This window comes from Colossoma macropomum, unplaced genomic scaffold (assembly GCF_904425465.1).
Source record: "Colossoma macropomum unplaced genomic scaffold, Colossoma_macropomum, whole genome shotgun sequence".
NCBI lineage: Eukaryota > Metazoa > Chordata > Actinopteri > Characiformes > Serrasalmidae > Colossoma > Colossoma macropomum.
In genome coordinates this window covers 28641363-28663059 of record NW_023494789.1, presented here as the reverse complement: position 1 = coordinate 28663059, position 21697 = coordinate 28641363, and the positions used below count along the sequence as shown (strand labels likewise).

At 37.6% G+C, this 21697-nt stretch overlaps 1 protein-coding gene across 4 annotated transcripts in view; it reads right to left on the bottom strand.

Annotated features, from left to right (window-relative positions):
- Positions 1-21697, bottom strand: part of gabrb3 (gamma-aminobutyric acid type A receptor subunit beta3) — a 54556-nt gene that overhangs the window by 14513 nt on the left and 18346 nt on the right. For all 4 annotated transcript variants that reach the window (XM_036570738.1, XM_036570739.1, XM_036570740.1 and 1 more), the window contains 4 exons: positions 13979-14199; positions 6560-6642; positions 4094-4231; positions 2072-2224 (listed from right to left, as the gene is read on the bottom strand). In XM_036570738.1, coding sequence (XP_036426631.1) covers positions 2072-2224; positions 4094-4231; positions 6560-6642; positions 13979-14199 — 595 coding nt within the window. The remainder of the gene's footprint in view (positions 1-2071; positions 2225-4093; positions 4232-6559; positions 6643-13978; positions 14200-21697) is intronic.

Sequence of the window (21697 nt, the reverse complement as noted above, 5' to 3'; positions counted from 1 at the left end):
TTTTAACACAATATTACAACTAAACCTCCCCAAATAAACAATAAGAGAAATTCATATACCCCCACATGAAAAAACAAACACACTAGAGAGGTAATCTGAATAAAACGTCTTTCAATGGTGTCCTGCTGATATTTTCTGCTGTACTTTGTAGTCAAAAATACAGCTGCCACGTTTGACATAGTCTCTATGACTAATCTCTATCACTAATCATACAGCATTTAGGTTTGAAAGCTAATTGGTTTTAGACAAAATTTGTATTGAAGTAATTGTATTTGCATCAATTTACCAAACATTTTAGCTTTTTAGACTGTTACAACTAGCCCCACAGTGTGTTACAATGAACCCCTTTTATAGGGTAAGTTACAACGAAAGCACTCACTCCTAACAGTACGTGATGGAAGCAAACTTTATGTTTGTAGCAGAGGTGTGGAGACTACTTGTGTAAAAATATATTAATCCTGCTCAAACAATTAAAAATATTTAGCAAACTCCAAAATGTATAAATGCACAAAATATGTGATCTAAAAGGCAAAAACATGCATATTCTAATAGAGTGAAACTGGCTATTCTAAACCTAATCCATTTCTGATCCTTTTTTGCATTCTATTTATGTCACTTAGAGTTAAACAGAGTCACAAACTTATCTATATTATTAACTAGGTTAATAAAACAGGCTACATGTCTATTTTGTGGAACTACTTTTAATTGAGAAAATGAAAACCTATAATAACTCAGATGCCAGCAGTTTGACAGGGGTTAAGCTAGCTACCTTTCATCAAAACAAGAGATGTAAATAATTTTGATCTTTTGATCTTTTAACTGGCAAATAAACAACTGTTAGATCAATACTATCAGTTAAAAATGTTTCAATAAATAACAGTTTCTATTAAATAGGCAGGTTTATCATTCAAGTTGAGCAACACTTTTTTAACTGAACATACAAAGGAACAATAGGCAACTGGCTCCCCTAAAGAGCCTACAAATAAAATGAAGCATGCAACCAATAATAGGGGTGTTCGAGACCGCAGCAGTGTTTTTAGAGGACGATAGCCCTTGCACTACAACTACTGCATACCATACGGAAAGCAAATATCCACAAGAAAACTATTTTACCAAATTTTTCCAAGAGAAAGGAAATTTGCCAAAATCTGCATCTGTAATCAAAACATAAGAGTGCTGCTCTTATATAATAAGCGGTGAGCATAACAGCGCATTCAAGGTTGACAGAAACATGTATTTGGCGTTGTTCATATGTTAAAGCACGAAAGATTTGTGCAAACTAAGTTCACACTCCCACTCCATGCTCCAGACTAGAGTGTGAGTGAGTGAGGAGGTGGTGTAGGAGGTGGAGGCAGTGAGGGTGAAATGAAACACAGAGCTGCCTGCTCTCTCTGAGTCCTTACATTCACTCCAGCTGGAGCGGCCCAGCAGCCTTTAGGGCAGACTGAGTCACAGTCCAGCCCACAGGGCCTACGCTGCTACAGCACCACACACATACACATATACACTCACCCACAGCTACACACAAAGCAAGTCTGTTTAGAGAAATGCCCCATCTGAGAAAGACCAGTGTGTTGGTGCTTCCTAAATTTACCCCGTTATATGTGGGTCAAGGAAAAAGAAAATTAAAAGACAGAAGTGAAAAAAAAAACAGGAGTCAATAAATGTAAGGAAAAAATACAAATAAACTAAACTAGTGGTGCACCATGCAATGAGCCAAAAACTGAAACCTGAAAAAAGTTGACAATAAATAGTAAACATAAAATAAACTTAAACTAAAATGATTACAGTATGTAGCTTACAGTACGTCCAATATGTGACAGAGAAAAAAAGGACTATTTTATAAAAAGAGTACTCTTCAAATGCATCCATTTACCTGTGTTTGTGCATGTTTTATTGACTGACTGACATTGTGATAAACAGCTAAAATGCTTTGGCAATACTTGATATGGACCCATCAGTAAACTTTCTTTGTGCTGAGTTGTGAAAAAGGAATACAGACCTTTCACTGTAAATAAACATAAACTTTCACCAGTGTGGAATGCTTTTTTTTGTGAGAAGAGGACAATACCTAATGCTACTCTGGCCGCAGATGCATCATAGTTGATCCAGAAGGAGACCCAGGACAGGATGGTAATCAGGATGGAGGGCATGTACGTCTGCAAGATGAAATAGCCAATGTTCCTCTTCAGCTTAAAGCTTAGAGACAGCCGTGGATAGGCACCTGTGAGAGGGAATAACAGAGAGAAAGTGAGAGAGAGAGAGAGAGAGAGGGAGAGAGGATAAGAGACACGAGGGGAGACAGGCTATTTATTTCAAGGAGCGAGGAGCCATACTTTATGTTTTGTTTCAGTTTCTATGGCAATGGCTGTGCAGATTGCCTCCATCACTATGGCAACAGTAAATCGTGGTAGAATAAATTGTTTGTGATTTGTTGTACCTCGGCCTTGAGCACTACCACCACAATGGAGGAGAAAAAACAATGATTAACTTCTTCGAAAACATGTTTAATGCTGATCTGACATTGTGGCAAATCAAACAGGTATGGTAGCTTTCATAAAAAAGTAAATCTCTGCAATAGTAACTTTTATAAGAGAAAGAAACAGTCTTCACATCCGTAAACATCCTGAACATCAAGCTTACAAAAGCTTGAAACGTTTGCTTGACAAAATTTCACTTAGTTTTATATGAAACAATACAAAAGGGAAGCTGGCATTTTAAAACTGTAAAAAATAGCTGTGAGGTTTATGACGTAAAAATATAGTCATGAATTATTAGGGTTTCTTATGACTTTGATGCTACGCACAACATGCTATATGATGTAAAATACTATTCCGTACATATGGCAGCTTGTGTCAACTGAAAAATGCATTCTCAGCACTGCCACTGCCGTGTTACATGACAACATATGTGGTAAACAAACCTTTCATACTAAGCCTAGTTCTGTTCAGTTTCTGCTTCAAGAACTTCTCACACATCAAACAGCCCACGTACAGAAACCACACACCCATATTTTACTTGGAATCGGGACACGGCTCATTTGTTTGATGTGAGGATTCCTTCATTGATATTTCAGGGTAATATTTGCATGTGCATACTGCATTTCCATTCTTTTCTCAATAAAGAGGCCAGGCTTCGGCTTCATAGCCCCCTTATCCTTCTCCTCCTCTTCTCTGGAGTTCAAACAACAAACCCGTGATTCTTTCTATTCCCCTCCAATATGTGCAGAGGGTGGTGAAGCCCCGTTAATTCAGGAGTGGGAATAATCATTACTGCGCTGCTTCTGTGAGTGCCTCAGCTTTAGATGGGAATAATTTATGCAGTGGGTCCTCTGCCTCATGAATATATGATGCCTTGTATCAAGTGCTTCTCTTCTCCTCTCTTGCTCTCTTTTTCTCTCTTCTTCTTTTTAACAGCTTGAGGAAACAGAGAAGTAATTGCCCCTCCATTACCATTGGCTAAGCTAGTGTTTCTATGACAAGAGGTTAGATGCATGATGCGAAGCCAGTAATTAGTCCTGCCTTTGAAAAAAAAGTGCTTCATGAGTCCTCCTGAGAGTGAAGAGAGAGGAAGAGAGAGAGTGAGAGAGAGAGAGCATGTCCACAAACACCTTGCAACAGTAACACCCTTGTGAGCCGTGCACCGCACTGCAGTGTGAATTTCACAGGGAAACACACACCGGGGTAAACAGAGGCCAGGGGTCTTGTAAGGTGAGGACACAAACAGGTGAAAAAGGGAAGCCAAATGTGATTTTCAGAGCCATCTGAGGACACTTACAAGTGGATTTGTCACGGTTCCTCTCTGAATTAGTGAAACTGAGACTAAATGGGCTTCTCAAACAGAAGCATTCTTAAATGACACAGGCAAAACAAGTCAGGCTGTCATCCTTCCACAGTGAAAGTGGAAACACATGAAAGAAAAAGCCTTTTAAATCAAAGTTTTTCAGAGAGTTGGACTGAACATAGCCAGGTTACAGACCTCAAATGAGAGTGAACGTGCTCATTCATTGACAAATAAACATCATTGTTGTAAAGCTTACTTAGACACATGTTGTTTAGACTTGTGCATAGTTATAGTAACTGCAATGCCTTACCTGTGGAGAAGACAACGTTTCGGGAGACCAGTTTGTAGTCAACAATGGAGAACTGAGGAAGTTCAATTCGGGACACTCCGGTCACTGCGTTGTCTCCTCCTTTCCAGTAGAACTCAATGTCGTCAGTTGTGTAGCCATCTGACCAGCAAACACATCCACAAAACACATCCACAAGCATCAATGAGTCACCTGTGCATCATAGTGCTTAAAGACATTTTAAAAGACATAATTTTATGCTTCTCTAAATGTACGTTCATCATCCACTTTATTACAACTCACTGTTCACTTGAGGTCCACTTATGTTATAGGTTCACTGTATAGATGTACAACTACAGACTGCAGCCCATGTGTTGTCATACAAAATCGACTGGCTACCCTCTACACCATACATCATTGCCCAATTTCTAACCACAGTACCCATTATAGACATTATAGTGCTGTGAAAAACAATTTGCCCCACAACTGATTTCTTCTATTTTTGCTAATTTGTCACATTTAAATGTTTCACATCATCCAAAAAATTACTACAAATGAAAGACAACATGAGTAAACACAAATCTTATAACTGGTTGTGCCATTCTTTGCAGTTACAACTGCAATCAAATGTTTGCGATAACTTGCAAGGAGTCTTTTACATCACTGTGGAGGAATTCTGGTCCACTCTTCTTTGCAGAATTGCTTGAATTTGGCTACATTGGAGGTTTTTCGAGCATGAACTGCTTGTTGAAGGTCTTGCCAAAGCATCTCAATGGGATTTAAGTCAGGACTTTGACCTTCAAAACCTTGAATTTGTTTCTTATGAGCCATTCAGAGTTGGACTTGCTTGTGTGCTTCAGATTATTATCCTGCTGCATAACCCAACGTCGCTTAAGCTTTAGGTCACAAACTGATGGGTGGATGTTCTCCTTTAGAATTTCTTGATAGAGAGCAGAATTAATGGTTTCCCCAATTATGACAAATCATCCAGATCCTGCAGAAGCAAAGCAACCCCAGACCATCACACTACCACTGTAATGCGACCCATGTCTTCCAAAAAGTTCCACCTTTGACTATCAGACCACAGAATATTGTCCCAAAAGTCTTTGGGGTCATCTAGATGTTTTTGTGCCTTTGTGTTCTTTTTGGTAGGCAATGGTTTGTGCCTTGAAACTCTTTCATGGATGCCATTTTTGCCCAGTGTCTTAGTTATTGTGGAATCGTGTACACTGACCTTAACTGAGGCAAGTGCGGACTGGAGTTCTTTAGATCTTTGTCTAGGTTATTTTGTGACCTCCTGGATGTGTCGTCAATGCGCACTTGGTGAAATTTTAGCAGGCTGGCCACTCCTGGGAAGGTTCACCACTGTTCCAAGTTTTCTCCATTGCGGATAATGGCTCTCACTGTGGTTTGCTGGTGTCCCAGAGCCTTAGCAATGGCTTTGTAAGCTTTTCCAGACTGGTCCCTTTTAATGATTTTGTTTTAAATCTATTCAGAACGTTGCATCATGTGCTGCTTTTTGAGGCCTTCTAGCCTTCAGATTGAAAGACAGATCTGGCAGCAATCATGTCTGGGTGTCGATAGGGAAATGAAACCCAGCAGTCAATTGAATTTGGTTAACTAGTTGATTTATTAGCTACAAGGGCAGTTACGTTTTCACACAGGTCCAGGTAGGGCTGAACAGCATTTTTCCTTCAATAAATTAAATCATTTATCATCATTTAAAAAACAGTGTTTACAGTGAAAAACAGTGTTTGTGTTTACTTAGGCTGTCTTTATCATATTATAATATTAAAAGTACTCTAAACACTCAAGTGTGACTAATATGCAAAAAAAGGAAGAAATTAGGAAGGGAAATGCTTTTTCACAACACTATATGTTTGGTAGTGTGTGTAGTACAATATGATCATTAATGTATGGTCCTAAATATATCTGAAAGGTATAACATATTCACTTTCCCAGGCACACATTTGTACCTATTATTATCTTCACGTTTTCAAAAAAGAAAAATAAAGTAAAATGCCTGGAGTCAGGACAAGGTGTATGGAGTCAAAACAACAATTTATGTTACCTAACTAAAGGTACTGAACACGTACCTTTGAGGGTACCACCCCAAGGACAGAAGTCCACAGAGGTACAGGAAGCAGGTAAGGTTCATAGTTAGACTATTTAATGTAGTACACTGTATTTTACATCACTGCCATACAGTCAAAGAACAGAATCAATTATTATTATTGTTATTATTATTATTTCAAAATCTACTCATAAGCAACACACAACTGCTAGCCATGTCGCTGGCTGTGACTAAGCTAAATATGCCAAAGGCAAGAATGACTGAGACACATCATACAGAACCTCTCTCAGCACCCTACAGCTACAACTCTTTCAGACTAGACTGCTTTTGACTGAGCAGTGCAGGAGCTCTGGGTGTGTGTGTGTGTGTATGTGTGTGTGTGTGTGTGTGTGTGTGTGAAGGGAGAGGGCACTCACAGCTCTCTATCTCCAGTGTGCAATTTTGTTCGTCCAGAGGATACCTCCTCAGGTCCATCATGCATGCAGCTGTCGTGGTGATTCTACATCATAGACACAAAGGTGTCAGTGTGGAAGACAAAGCAGCAAAACACAAGCACACACACACATAGAGTCAACATACAGAAAGAAGAGATAATTCAGTATAGTTCATTACAGTCATTACACCCTCTATAATTTATTAAATATAAGTTATTAATTAAGTTATTATTATTAAGTTTTTATTAAATTATTAAACATTTTTCAAGATATATTTCTGAGAAGATTAGACTTGCTTAAAGAAGGAGAAAGTAAATATTTGTGAAATATGAGGGAAAAAAACAAGTTTCCAAAACTGGAGCTCAAAAAATTATTAAGAGTATTCAGAAAATGTGACTCCTAACAAACGTGCAAGACCTGGCTGACCACCAACACTGTCACTATTAGACAAACAGTACTTAAAGCTTTCAACTTTGAGAGACTTTGAGAGAAACTCCACTGTTGCTTCAGATCTGAAAACATCCAGATGAATGTGAAACATGGAACAAAAATCACTGTATTCATAATTTTTGTAGTATTTTTAAATATGATACTACTGTTAATTTTTTTTATGCTCCAACATATCAAACCTCAGAAAACCAAATATTGGGATACATATACGTGTATCCTGAAAATGTCTTCAAGTATTGTTATGTTATACATTTGCCAGCACTGAAAAAAAGGACTAAAAATGAATATCTTGTACTCATTTTAATGGCCATTTTGACTGAATATGAAATAAATGAAGAGTGGTCTCTGACTTTGCACAGTACTGTCTACTCATGCTTTTATAATTACTGAGTGACTGTGTGACTTTACGCAAACACTTTTACCTAAGAAAGGGATTAGGAGTGTGTGTGTCTGTTTAGGTGAAACACTCAGGTCTCCTCTCTGTGTCAGTAACAGAACACATGAGTGAACAGAAGAGCCATTATCATTCCTCCCAGCACCTCTCTCAGCACCAAGAGCTCACTATAAAAATCCCTATAACACACACTGCCATGGGGGACAGCCAACACACATACACACTCCAACCCCAGTTACCACAGTGAAAGCATGTTCCACTTTATACACAAAAGACTTTCAGAAGGATGCAGTGGCAGTAGGTTACATTTTTTGATAGCATTCAAATTTGTTCACAGAAAATCCAAACACATTTTACATCAGTTTAGGATTAGAAGTAAAAAATTAGCTTATGGATACCAAAAGGCTTAAATGAGGTTGAGAACGTATCGGACATACAGGGAAACAGTGGGACTCTAACAACAAAAGTTCCCCTTTATCTATCATCACTGGGAAGTACCGGGGAAGCTGTCTGTGACTTACAATGGGCCACAATAAAGAGCACTTCAGCAACAAGACTGAGAATTAGGGCTGCACAATATATTGCTTGTTAATCATTATTGTGATCTTGGCCTTTGCAACTGCAAACAGCTGCAATATGCAAATTAGACTCTAACAGATCGCAAATGTTTTACTGCACATTGTGAACACTATGACCAAGTCTCAGATGATCCAGATGAGTTTCTGTGAGTGTTCTGATGCCTTCAAACCATATAAAGTGTAATTTTCTGCCAAGAGCTCAATTTTCCCAACTTCTGCCATCAACTGCAGCAGTGAAATAAACTGGATGTAAATTTTGTTGGGAGCCAAGGATGCTAAAAATCACATTCCATGGCATATAATTCACTACACAAACTAAGGCGAATAATCGTGAGATCACAATCGGAACATCTAAGAACACATTCATATTGACAGTGAATTTCAACCATATAGTCCAAGTCTACTAAGAATGATATGAAAAAAGCAGAAAACCATTAGATCATGCCTTGATAAAGAGTTGTGCAGTCATTCCCAGCTCTAAATAATATGATCTCGCAAATAACCTGCTCGGTCTTACACCCATTGGATTACATCGCCATATTCACATCACTAATCTGTCTGTGAAGCAGTCCATTACAGTGCGCACGGTAGGCTACACTGTTAGAACTGATTGACTGCTAACTCTGGAAAGTCTGCAAAGCATACATTTCATTGCACCTGTACTTGTTCTAGTTACATTCCAAATAAACCTCCAACCTTTGAAGCCTTCATACTGTATGCCCCCACCCTCCAAAATGCTTTTGAACTAAATCTAGAGCAGACCACACACATATTCACCATTTTGTATGACTGCAATAAACAGCCAAATATAAAAATACAAAAATGCAGTTTGCTGATTCAGATTCATGTCACAGCTGCTTTTTTTTTTAGTAATAAATGCTTTTTTTAAGAAGGTTGTGTTTTTGGGCAGACAGATACAGTAAGAGAGACAGAGAGGATGAGAGAGAGAGAGAGAGAGAGAGAGAGAGAGAGAGAGAGAGAGAGAGAGAGAGATGCACAGTCAACTCAAGGGAAATTAAGCACATCTCATTTCACAATTGCTGTGGTCACATGAAACCCTTCCAATCTATCATCTCATCTCTCACCAAATGAGAGCTTGGACTTTAATAACAAGCTGATTTGTTCTCTCTATGAGATTTGAGATTTGAGGCTTGCATTTATGAGAGAGAACTAATCCTAGAATGCTCATATTAGCTAGACAGAACATATAACACTTACAAGGGTGATGAACATGGGATTAAAACATCAATCTGCAAGCTGGAGGTTTTGACTAGCATCTAGTTGACATTTACAGCATTTAACAAACACTCTTATCCACAGCAACCTAAAAAAGTGCTTTGTTGTCCACTCAGAGAACATATCCTAGCTAGTACACTTAAGAGTCCAAAGTACCCTTGAGCTAAGACAGCACCTAATGTTTTCCAATTAGAAGGTGAGTACAGTGAAAAATTTCCAATAGACCATTCTACCAAATTAGTTCAAACTGCAGTCCCACAGTAAAAATAAAATAAAATAAAATAAAAACAATAAAAACCCGTAACATTACATAATCAGACCTTAGATATTTACAAAGATTATGTTACAATCTATATTACGATTGCTGTCCAAAGAAAAACATCTCCAAAATAGGAGAAGGCAAAAACACTCTTACCTTTCAATGTAAGTCAATGTAAAGAGGTTTTATTCCAAGTGATTTTAGAACATTTCTATTGGTTCATTCTTTAGAAAACTTTCACACAATATAAAGGACAGCTGGTGTGTTGAAATGATGTAGAAAATTGAAAATTGACAAAAATGGAGATTGTTTATTGTTGGACAGCGATGATATACTTACATTTATACATGAAATAACATATTTTTTGTTTATAGTTTTTGTTTAGTGATCTTTTAAATTTCTTTTGAAGTGAAATTGGAAGAACTAGATTTACCGTGAGCTTAATTTCTAAATATTAAAACTTTATTTAAAAAATGCTGTCTTATGTTTTCATGTCACTATGAAAACACAAGAAGTTTAAGTCCATAGATGAAGCCTTATATTCGCCACACCCCTGCATATTAGAGCAGGAACAGAAACTGCATCCCTGTCCCTCATGGCCACATGTTAAGCAGTCTGAGTCAGTGTGTACCATTAAGAATTGTCACTACTGAAACACATAATTTTTGCAATTAAGTAAATGTTTCTGTGTTTTAATATAATATTATGATTTTATTTGTGTACAATAGTTTAAAGCTGTGTTTGCTAGTCTTGTACTAGAATTAGCTAAAATTGTCACTAAAAAACAGTCACTACTGAAAAATTTGTTTCATTAGTGTTTGTTTCGGTAGTGTTATGACTGTTTTGTTAGTGATAAAATGGAAGGTTTAATCAATTGTTTTCAAACACAAAAAATTAAAAAAAATATATAGGCTCCTTCAAAGCAAAAGTCCAAGTCAGTTAAAAGTCTGAAATGTGTTTTAACCTCTGACTTTGAACCAAAACGGTAAAATGATCCATATATCATAACAACTTTGTTGTTCAGTTTAATTTACTTTTTGCAATGGTTGCGTTTAGGTATTTGTATGGGTACTCAGTTAACCATTCAAGGTGCCGGTATTCATAAAGTGAAATCACTATTTGTATTTAATTTTATTGTGGCAAGATGACAAAAATATACAAACAATACAGTGAAACACTTCAAATTTTAACAGAAAAGTAAAATGTGGCAAGTTCACTCATACTTGCATGTAAGTAATGTTGTTCCTTTTTGCTACTACAAAATATGAGTGACTAAACATGAGCTCACTGCTGACTCCTTGTTAAGGATTTGACTGAGAAGGCAGGAAGAGCGCTAGGCTAGGCAACTAGGCTATCTAAATTAACTGATGTTAGCTAGGTCCAGAAACTTTGAAAATATGCCTCTCTGATAAACTAACATACTGCCACATCGTTCGCCTGTAAGAAGACGACGAGTCCTTAACAGCATCCAGTGTACTGGTTTGCTCTGTTAGCTTATTAGCTCATCTGAAGCGGCAGCCTCCGTTTCTCATCCGCCATAAAAAACAGTTTCCCTCAACTATTTCTGAATAATAAAACATGTTTTCAAATGTATTCCTCTGAATGCTTCAAAGTGTTTGCGCAACACCAGTTAAACATGACACCTAAAAAAAAAAAAGCCTAACCCTACATTAAGGTTGGCTAAAGTTTTTTCCGTTGTTTTTTCCTTCACTGTGATTAACTGTTTATCCATTCACTAACTTTTATGGATGCTTGAATATCAAAATTAGTCAAATTGCACATCCCTAATTGTGTTGATATTATATATTTTATCCATCTGGAAATGATGAACACATTTTCATGAAGTAAATTCAATGGATCAATTTTTAGTGTATACTGGTCCTTGACTTCCAGGTGTTTTTAAAGCTACAATATTCCGCTATACCACTATTCCACTACAAGAGACAAGAACATTTCGGAAGCCCATGGCAATGCTTCCGACGCATCAGTTAAAGAGAAGCCCTCATGCTTTCATTTCAGAGCTATACTAATGAGAGAGCACTCACATGCATTACCATACATGCGTAAGCACTCTAACTTTAATGGCTGTGGCTCAGAGAAACAAATAGCCCCTCCCATGAACCCAGCTCTATCAATTCAATTCCTTCTTTTGCATCAGTTTATTAGGGACAGTTTCCAATTGAGCTGTGAAAGAAAAAAATGTTTGGGAGATCACTAATGCCATATTCAAATGTCACACAATAAACTGTTATGAGACATAAAAAGTCCTGGCTATTCGTGCACAGTGCATTACCGTGTGGCTATGTTAGTGTCTGAAAGCTTATCTGTGAGATGAAAAGCTAAATCAAGCTACGCTCTCTTGCTCATCCTCCTCCGCTATGGCTTGAAATAGGGGATGGAGACACACCCAGGCTCTTACATGTCAGCGTGAGCAGAGCAGCTCGTTTAGCATCGAAACCCTGATAACGCTAAAGGGCTCTAATGAGATAAGGGCACACATTAGCGCTTATGTAATTTAGCAGCCAAGTGCGCTGACCAGAATAGGACGCTCTCTGGCAATACATCAGTATGTTCACTCAGTCGGGGGCATCACAGGTCCCTTCCCTAAATAGTTTTCACTTATTTATGTATAATAAAAGGATTTTACATTGGCCTCCCAAAACATACCTCCATGAAACTTTTCACAATCCTTCATATTTCATAGCTTATCCATTTAAAGATGTGTAAAGATGTTTTTCTTCCATTTGGTAGACCAGTGTCACATGTAGTCTTTGTTAAAAACTCAGTGAAACCAAATGAATAAAGGTTAGCTGAAACTGTCTGGTACTGAATATGTAGGCATTTGAGGGCAACAATGTTTTCATATCCATAATACACAATTATTGAGTGTCTATTAATAGATGCTTGTTCAGAAGTGCATGTTTTTCTCTTCTAGTGGACATTATTTCCTTCTCTTTACATAATCCATTTTTTCAGACAAGTGAGTTAAAATATAACAAAATGTACAAAAGTTGGGAATCAACTTTTTGGGGGGGAATCAACAGTTTTTGCTATTTTATATACAACCGTTACATAAAAATGCAAATTTTAATATTATAAACTATTTGCCAGAAGGTATTTTTATATGTTTTACCAAACATTTCAATATTTAAATAGGGATGCATCAATTCGACTTTTTTCAGACTGAGTACATATTTTTTGGCACTTGCCAACAGCGATTCTGATACCATACTGCGTAATCTACTTAGAGTAGTTGTTAGTGTGAATGAGTAACCTACTTGGAGACGTTAGTGTGAATGAGTAACCTGCTTACAGAAGCTGTTAGTGTGAATGAGTGCGACATAACAGTTAAATTGTTAAAATCTAGGAGAGTTTACATGAGTTTAAAAGCATCAGCTAGCTATGCTACCTTAATTACCCTAAATTGAGTAGTGTTGCAGTGGAGAAGAGTGGGTTTTGTTCCACGTCAAAAAGTGCTTCTGTACAGCTGTAAGTTAAGTACAGTTTTGATCCCTGCTCCTCATCTGTCTCTTTCAACAACAGTCTCTGTAGCACAGTGACAGCAGGAATCACATCTAAGGCATACGAAGAGCTCACTTGTCAAGTTTTACGTCTTGTTTGGGTCATTTATTTCGCTGGCAGAGCTGTAGTTGAACGTCCAAAAAAATTGTCCAGGACAAAATCACACAGTAAATGTCTTGTGTGAATAAGGCAAGATGTTTAAAGTGACTGACGGCTTTGTGTCCAACTGCCACAGTATCAGCATCACTTCACCTTGAGAGCAGACCCTTGTTCACTGCCAACTTGAGCTGTTTGTTCAGTAGCATGGCTGCGCACGCTATGCATACGTTACATGGTATGAGGTGGTATTGGATGTTGCTGCTTTTTTATGAGTATAAGTATATGAGTATGGTATCAGATGGATACCCAATAGTAGTATCAGTATCGATGCATCCCTAATTTCAATTTATTAAATGATAAATAATATAAGGTAATTTTCTGACTATACATTTTTTGTATGTTGTCTGCCTTTATATTTTATCTTCACTTTTAAAATATGACTTATTCTGAATATTAATTTTGTTATAACTTAATTCTTGAGGCTTTACAATTTTCTCAGTCATTTTAGAGTCTTCTACAGCTCTGTTCATTATTCTGGATTTCATTTTTAATTTATTTACAGCTTTCGATTGTCCTATGAAGCTGTGAAGTTCCACAGGACATTTCATACACTTATATGCAACCCAACTGGCTTTGTTATAGAAAACATTTATTCCAAACTCTGGAATGGTAGTGTGTTTTATTTTATTATTCTGTTATTTCCAGTATAATATGTGGATAGTTTTATACTATTATGGCAGTTTGTAATCAGTTTATGTGAGAGTGAGGTAGTCTGTAAATATTCGAGGTACGCTGCCAAAACAAAAAAGGTAAAGGTTAACCTGACAGTGATACTAGAGTTCAGCAGACGCATAAGTTCTTACCTCAGTCCATAGAGGACCGTGCCATCAGGATGCAGGCGGATCATTCGGTTCTTCACAGTCACACCATGGACAAAAGACTTCTTATCGTTAAGGAAGTATGTATCAGGGACCCAAAGCTGGTCGGCCACCCTGTTGTCAAGGGTTAGGTTGAGAGGGATTCCAGCATATGCTAGTCGCTTATCCCTCCAGTACTGCTGGAAGTACATAGTCAACGTGTAGTCCTGGAGGATGAGAGAAAGATTCATAAATCAGTGAACAGGAATGATCTAGGAGAAAAACAAGGTAAGTCAAGTTTATTTATAAAAGCCAACACTGAGCAAAAATGTTTTACAGCCTTGACGTAAATAAATTCATTCAGAGTGATTTGATGTGAAATGGGGCATTGTAGAGAAAATTACAGACTCGGATTTATTTACATTGGTGGTGATAGGAAGCTGGTGGTGATGTAACCATCTTATTTACTATTCAAAATAACTAGTGAACCTACACTTGTCTTCTGAGTTTTTATATGGTGCATTATCCATATAAAAACTCCATTATGGTGATTAGCAGTATATATGAAAATTTGAATTTGAAATTGCTTTCTATAGGTACTATTTGCCATACAAGTCATTGCTTGTACCTCTCCACCATGAATTTAATGTAAAAATATGTTTTAGGCTAAAACGTTTTTCTTGAAACTTTTGCAAAACTATGTTCTAAGCAGTGGGCAACAAAGGAATTACACAGAAATTTGGTTGAATTCCCCTTTAAAACTAGGGCTCAACCAATATATTGGTTAGCTGATAGTATCAGCCAACACTCTCAGAAAAAAAGGTACTAAATCGTCACTGGGGAGGCATCCTTCTTTTCACTGGGGCAGTACCCTCAGTACCTTTAGTTAGGGAACATAATGTCTCATATTCCATTGTAGTTAGATTTTTTGAAGTTGTCTTGACTCTATACACTCTGTCTTACTTAAGGTACACAGTTGGACCTTAAACCACTGTTGTACTTTAGAGAGTACAACAAATTTACATTGTTTGTAATCTGATGAACGAAAAATGCACCTACACAGTATCTGTTTTTCAGAGTTCACTTTAAAAGCCAAAGTTGCAGAGCAGACAAACGGACCAGGAGCACGTAATGTCATCCTCAACATTAAGTCACTGAGACACAGAAGAGTCTGTATTAACGAAGCAGTCAGAGTTTTGTGAGTGATATTTCCTCTTTCACCAGCATAGTCTTCGACAAGCTGCTGAGAGCTGAGGAATAAAAGCCTGAATAATTCAGTGGTTTACCATGAACTGTGATTGCATGATTGTTACTGGCTGGACTTTGCTTAGGAGTAAGCCTGGCTTTTGTGCATATGAGCAAGGTCTTAGATTGCTCTGTGTCCAAGCCCAGTGCACTTGGCCGTCCAGTCACATTTCACAATGCTTTCACTATGAATATTCTAAATGAGACTAGGCCTTCATGCGGGAATCGGAAATGTCATTTCGGCTAGGGTGTGAATTACTGGCTTAATGGCAATTCTGTCCCAAAGACGGTTCAGTCATTGAAGTCCAAAGCAATGTCAATTTATTTTAAATGCTTCAACTCAATCTGATTTCAATTTGATTCAATAACTTTGTTAATCAAAACTTTCAGTCACTGAAGGAGGTAAATGAAACAGTATTAGACTATACTTGGCCTTCTAAAGAGGTGGAAAAAATGATGGACAGTGAAATTAAGAAACTGTATTATTTTAACATAAAGATTTTTTCAAAGTAGCACTTCTTAGATTAATACTTGCGTTTCAGGATGTGTGTGTGTGTGGGAGTGAGATATCAAGTCTCAGGCTGTGCTAGAATCTCTCTCAAATGGCATACTTGAATACAGAAATACCTTCTGGAATAAAGAATCCTCTACTATAGAGACTTAGAGACCTGGCATCTGAAGCGTACGTCAGATGTAGCAGACTAGCAGGATGATGATCGGCCGTTTTTTTGTAAGAATGATTCTGGCCCTTTTGTAATAGAAAACATATATACATGTTTTGATTCAGTCAAATTCAGCCATTTTAAATAGACTCTATTCAAACACAAAGTTCTATATAAAACTGCTACTACAGAATCAATACAGTTAAAATAGTAGAGATGTGAAAGCATGCATTGTTTGAGAGAACAATTGTTACAACTCTGAAACATCTGGGTGTCCCCTGCACATCAGGACTTTCGGAATAGCCTGGTGTCCCCATCCTGTCCCTACCTCTCTCTCTCTCTCTCTCTCTCTCTATCTCTCTCAGTTAGTTGCAGGGTCAGAGTTAGAAATCTGAAGGCAGTGAGTTCTAGAAATAGATTTTCTGTTGTCGGGGTGATATTTATAGAAACATCAAACAACTCGGATTGGAAACAAGCTGACCTCCATTTTTCAAGCCTGCCTGCCAGGGGAGCACTCCATGAGTCAGGGCAGACCCCTAAAGATTTCCCTTACCTTCACCACAACTGTCGGAGCTATGAATTCTACATCACTCTGAAGAGTTATACTGTATGACTCCAGCTCTACACAGTTAGGAAATCCAATCAAACTTCACCATTGGCACGATGGGCATTATATTTGAGCTATGTCTGAAACTCGATGAATTTTAAAAGGGTGGAAACTGTGGGCTTATACAGTTTGCAGGTTCCCCAGGCGAACTATTGAACTTGCTTAGTATGCAGCAGGAAGCACTGCACAGGTTGAATGTAATGTAGATGAATGTCTGCCTGTATAGGTGTGTGTATGTGTGTGTGTGTGTGTATGTGTGTGTGTGTGTGTGTGTGTGTGTGTGTGTGAGAACGCTCTGTACGCTACTGTATAGTGTACTCAAGGGTAAAATAAAGGCCTGACATGCTGTCCTCTACATTTCTAACAATCTGTTCATGTAATAAGGTCTTGTTAGACATCGTTTAGAAACATGTGTTTGATCAGGCTCAGGCTGGCTCTCCTCCTTTAGGGGTGAGTTCATTCTCTCCCTGCAGATAAGAAGCCAAGTGAGTTCATTAGCCTAAGCCATTTGAGCAGTGGTCTGCATGATACTTTTTACCACAGGCAAAACCTCAACCTAGTCCCCATCTGGCAGGCAATGGGCTTTTATATCATAGATTTTTTCTTAATAGCTTTAATTTATTAGTTGCATCTAAAGCTACATTCAAACTGCAGGTAATAGTGGCACAAATCTAATTTACTGCGCAAGTAAGATTTTTTGACTGGTTGTTCACACCTTTTTTATACATCTTTTTTCATTAAGGCCTATATCTGACATTAGTCTGAACAGATTACATTTCTGAACTGACCCACATGTGCAGAAGAACAATTCTCTGCCCAGCTCGCTCATACAACAAACCCAGCCTCTATCCTCTATCTTTCTTTAAGAAGAACACATACCATTCTCATGATGTAACCAACTGCTACGTTAAACTGGGAGGACAAACAAAGTGACTATGCTGAACAAATATTACAGAAAACAACAGAAATTGTGAATTTATGATGAAGACTGAGTAAGTAAAACCTGCATGAATTCTGATCTGACTGTTCAGACAAGTGTCACATTGCCACATTCGGACTGGATTTCAGTACCACATGTGAAAGTGGCTCAATCTGGCATTTAAAATGTCAGATTCAAATATGTTTTTGCTGTTCACTCTGCCACACAACAACTCTCGCATGTTAAAAAAACAGATTTGGGCCACTTTTATTTGCAGTTTGCTAAATGCGTTTTTGAGTAAGCATCTCTTATTTTGAGACGTTTATATCAAAAACTACACAGATGTGATTTTTTTTTGGGAAAAGAATGTCTTCCAGTGCAAAAAGACATCCTTTAAAAATGGAGGCATTGGGCAGGCTGCTTTCAATTTATGAGTGCCTTCACTGACAGCTCAGATCTCTGTAATTCAGTCTGAGCTACTTTTGGTCATGCAGTATCACACGTGACGAGCAGAAGACAAAATAATCCTTCCGATGTTTGTCAAAAGTTCTAATTGCTGGCACACAACTGATCAGTTATCTTAGCCATTGCTATGCCAGCGTTGGCTGTTACTGGTCGAGTGAGTTTATATATCAGAAATCAAACAGTGGGCAAATGTAATGTCACATTTTTGCCTTCCTTAAAACTGTGGTTGGTCTGCAAGATCGCAGCAGTTATACACTTGTTTTAATTAATTTACTGACACCTGAATAAATCATACAATAACTCATGCTCTGTGTGTAAAGGACTTTACACCGCATTTTAAACATTTTTTGACATAATTGTTAAACATAGTGTTTTTTATGAGCCTACAGTGAGAACAACTTACTATTAACTAGGGATGCCTCGATACCATTTTCGTCAGATTGTGTACGTTGTGTGCAGAAAAGCCTATGATATATACTCACACTGTACAAAAACAATATTGTCTATGGGCAATTATCAATAAAGCTGTTTCATTCAAAATAACATGCTGCACATCCGAGTACTGAGCAAACATGCTGAGAAACTTAGCAACAGCAACTCAGCTAACCACACTGTGTACTGAAGCTAAAATCAAGCAGTGATGTATACTACTACACCATCTCTCTACAGCTCTACAAAAATAATAAAAAAACATGCCTCGCAATTCTGTTCAGTCAAAACGAGTAAGGTCTGCATATATGGACTTTGGTAGCAAATGTCAAGTTTTTCACTCCCATTGCGCTAGCCTAAATGTCTCCACCCATAAGTAGTTGTGACTGTGTGTGTTTACAAACGTTCTAAAATCACTCAGCATGTGTGTCTTGCAGGAATATACCAAGGCAGAATATTTAAAGTGGCCAGTGACTTTATGTCCAACCACAATGGTGTCAGTAACTGCTGTGAATGCAGACCCTCATTCCCTGCCATTATTTGTTATTTGTTCATTAGCAGGGCAGCGTACACTTACATCACATGGTATCAGCTGGTCTGCCTGTTTATGAGTTTGAATATGAGTAAAGAGGCACGGTATCAGCCCAATGAACAATACCAGTATTGGTATCAATGCATCCTTACTAGTAACTATTGACTGAGGCTACTACAACTAACTAGGATAACTTAGCAACTGCTTTCTATGTTAAAGCTTCAGTCTCAAAGACACTGTACGTAAAAGTGTGTGTTACCTTATCATAACAAAGGTTTGGGTTTCACAATTTGGTTTTAACTGAATATTTGTTAATTTTATGAAAGTGTAATTTAATAAAAAGTAACAGTATAATTTTTGACTAGATTCCATGGGCAATGATGAGTAGATGAGTATATGTTACAGGCACCAAAACGCCTGTATGCACGTACTTGCAGACCAGATATATTAAGGAATGACATAACAGACACAGCTCCTTTATGGATAACCATTTATTCTTTCATTCCAACCCATCAAGCCTTTATACCCCTCTTTTTATATCTTTCTCTTCCCTCTTACTCTGTGCATGAGACTTTTGTTTTAATTAATCCTCTAAATGATTCTGAGAGATACAAATCTTCCTCATTACATTATGCCGTACACCACGAGAAGTGTAAGCGCTAATTAGTGGATTTGAGAGAGCTCGATACAACTCAACTTCTGTTCATCTGACACTTAAATCTTCTGTATCACTGAATCAGGCCACTTCTTCTGCATTCAAATTTTTCTAACTCAGAGTTTTGCTATACTCTCACTTGCTCTAGGTCTGATGTATAGGCAGAAACCTAAATACATGTATATAACCATCCAAAAATATGCTGTCTCGTTAAAACGAACCCACATTCATTTATTATGAGTCCAATTTATTTCTATCAAGTGTATACATGTTCTGTGTGTCTTTGAGCACTACAGTCACTTTACAGAAGCTTATAATCCTCCATGCCTAGGCAATGAATACGCATTAGCCCCTGAACCAAACTAATGCTAAGCTGCTGACCTTTGCTGTATGCATATCTGCTCTTTAAATGCTGTTTTTATGGCAGCGTAAAAAGGCCTCATTTAAATAAGGGAAGTCTGTTTGTAGAGTTATCCTCAACCTCCTCATGACCCTTTCACTGAGTGCTTCCCTCTAAAACAGGAGGTGACTATTACCACTGGGCAGGAGATGGAGAATCTTCTTTAACCCTTTGCAACCACAGTTATCACCGACCATGACATAAATATTGTGGATTCTAGACTTTCCATCCGTACTACATTTGTGTTTGAAAGTAGATGAAGATCTTATGATTTACATTTACTAAAGCTTTTTGTTGTGTGTACAGTCTTGTTTTTTATAAAGAAAAACTATCCTTTATATTTTTGCCATGTTTGTAATTTCTGGACATTGATACAAATGGAAAAAGTCAGGTCAGACTTAAACCGTAATTCAATATGTGTCAGATTTGAACTCTATAGTAAAAACAAACAAAAAACAACAACTCCTCATGACTTCCAAGGGTTTAATTTGCATCATTTGTGAGCCTCTGAAACAAAGAAGCAGTGCTTTTGGGGGCTTGTACAGGAAAACACCCACAGTCCAATAGGGAATGATGCGTGACAAACATCAGAGGCCTCCTATCATTCCTCCTTCTATATCTCCCTTGATCTTGCATCTCTTTCATTATCTTTTCACAGCCCTATCTCTCTCTCTGTGTCTCTCTTTCATTATTTCTTTTTCTTTCTTTCTCTCGCTCTGCTTTGTTTTGGGCTTTAGGCAGTGCTAACTTGGGGATCCAGCCCGGCATGAGAAACCATTACACAAGCAGGTCCAGACCACCCGCCTGTCTGCCGCCCACTAGCTGGGCTTGGCAGATCCGTTGAACAGACTGTAAGCGGTCACTTTTATGATTCAAATATCATGCATGTGAATACATCCCTGTTAGCACAACTTTTCATTCGTCATTCCCTTTCCAACTAATCGATGAAACTAACTAGACTATCAAATAATAACTAAATAGCTAATGATCTCCATGCTCATGATATTTCAGGGTTCTTCTGCTCCTCTGAACCCTCTCAGAAACCCATATAATCATTCCATAACAGTCCCAATGGCCCATGGATGGTTTACAACTTCAAGACAACCTCAGTGTGCTTTACATATTATTACTTATGTTAGAATTAATGTCCTAAATGCCATTTATTCTCTGAACCTACACCAAAAAATCAAACATGCCTGTGCATCTTTGATCACTGTTCAACTGTAGCCAGTTGAACCAGCTGAAAGTTCAATTGTAAGTTAGGGTGTAAAGTATCATAAACCATGCATTGAGAGTAGTTTACACTAATGATGTACAGAGTATCGAGTACATGACAAACACTTAAAGTACAACATTACCATTAGTGTGTCAAGTGAATGAAACAAATATAGAATTACATTTTCTACCATCTGCAACCAATCAGTTATGCTTTCTGACATAAACAGAAAATATTTCAACAATGTATTTGACACAGTGAGGTAACTAACGTCCCTCTTTTAGCATTATATACTTAGTTCGGGTTACAGTTTAGCTCTTTATTTAGTCATAATTCAACTATTGCTGGGCATTTCGAGTAATATTATGGTCAAGTACAAAACAACTAACTGATTAGTCCAAAATGAAAAAGAGTAGTATGACAAGCATGTAATTTTATATTATATTGTTTTATTCACAGAACCGAAGTAATAACAGAAACACCACTGGGCTTCTTATATTGCAAATTTGGTGGCTGTTTGATTATTTTTTAGCACGTTAAAACTAGTCTTAACCTCTGTTTAACCAAATTTTGAGCTACTTAGCAGTAGTAAGCA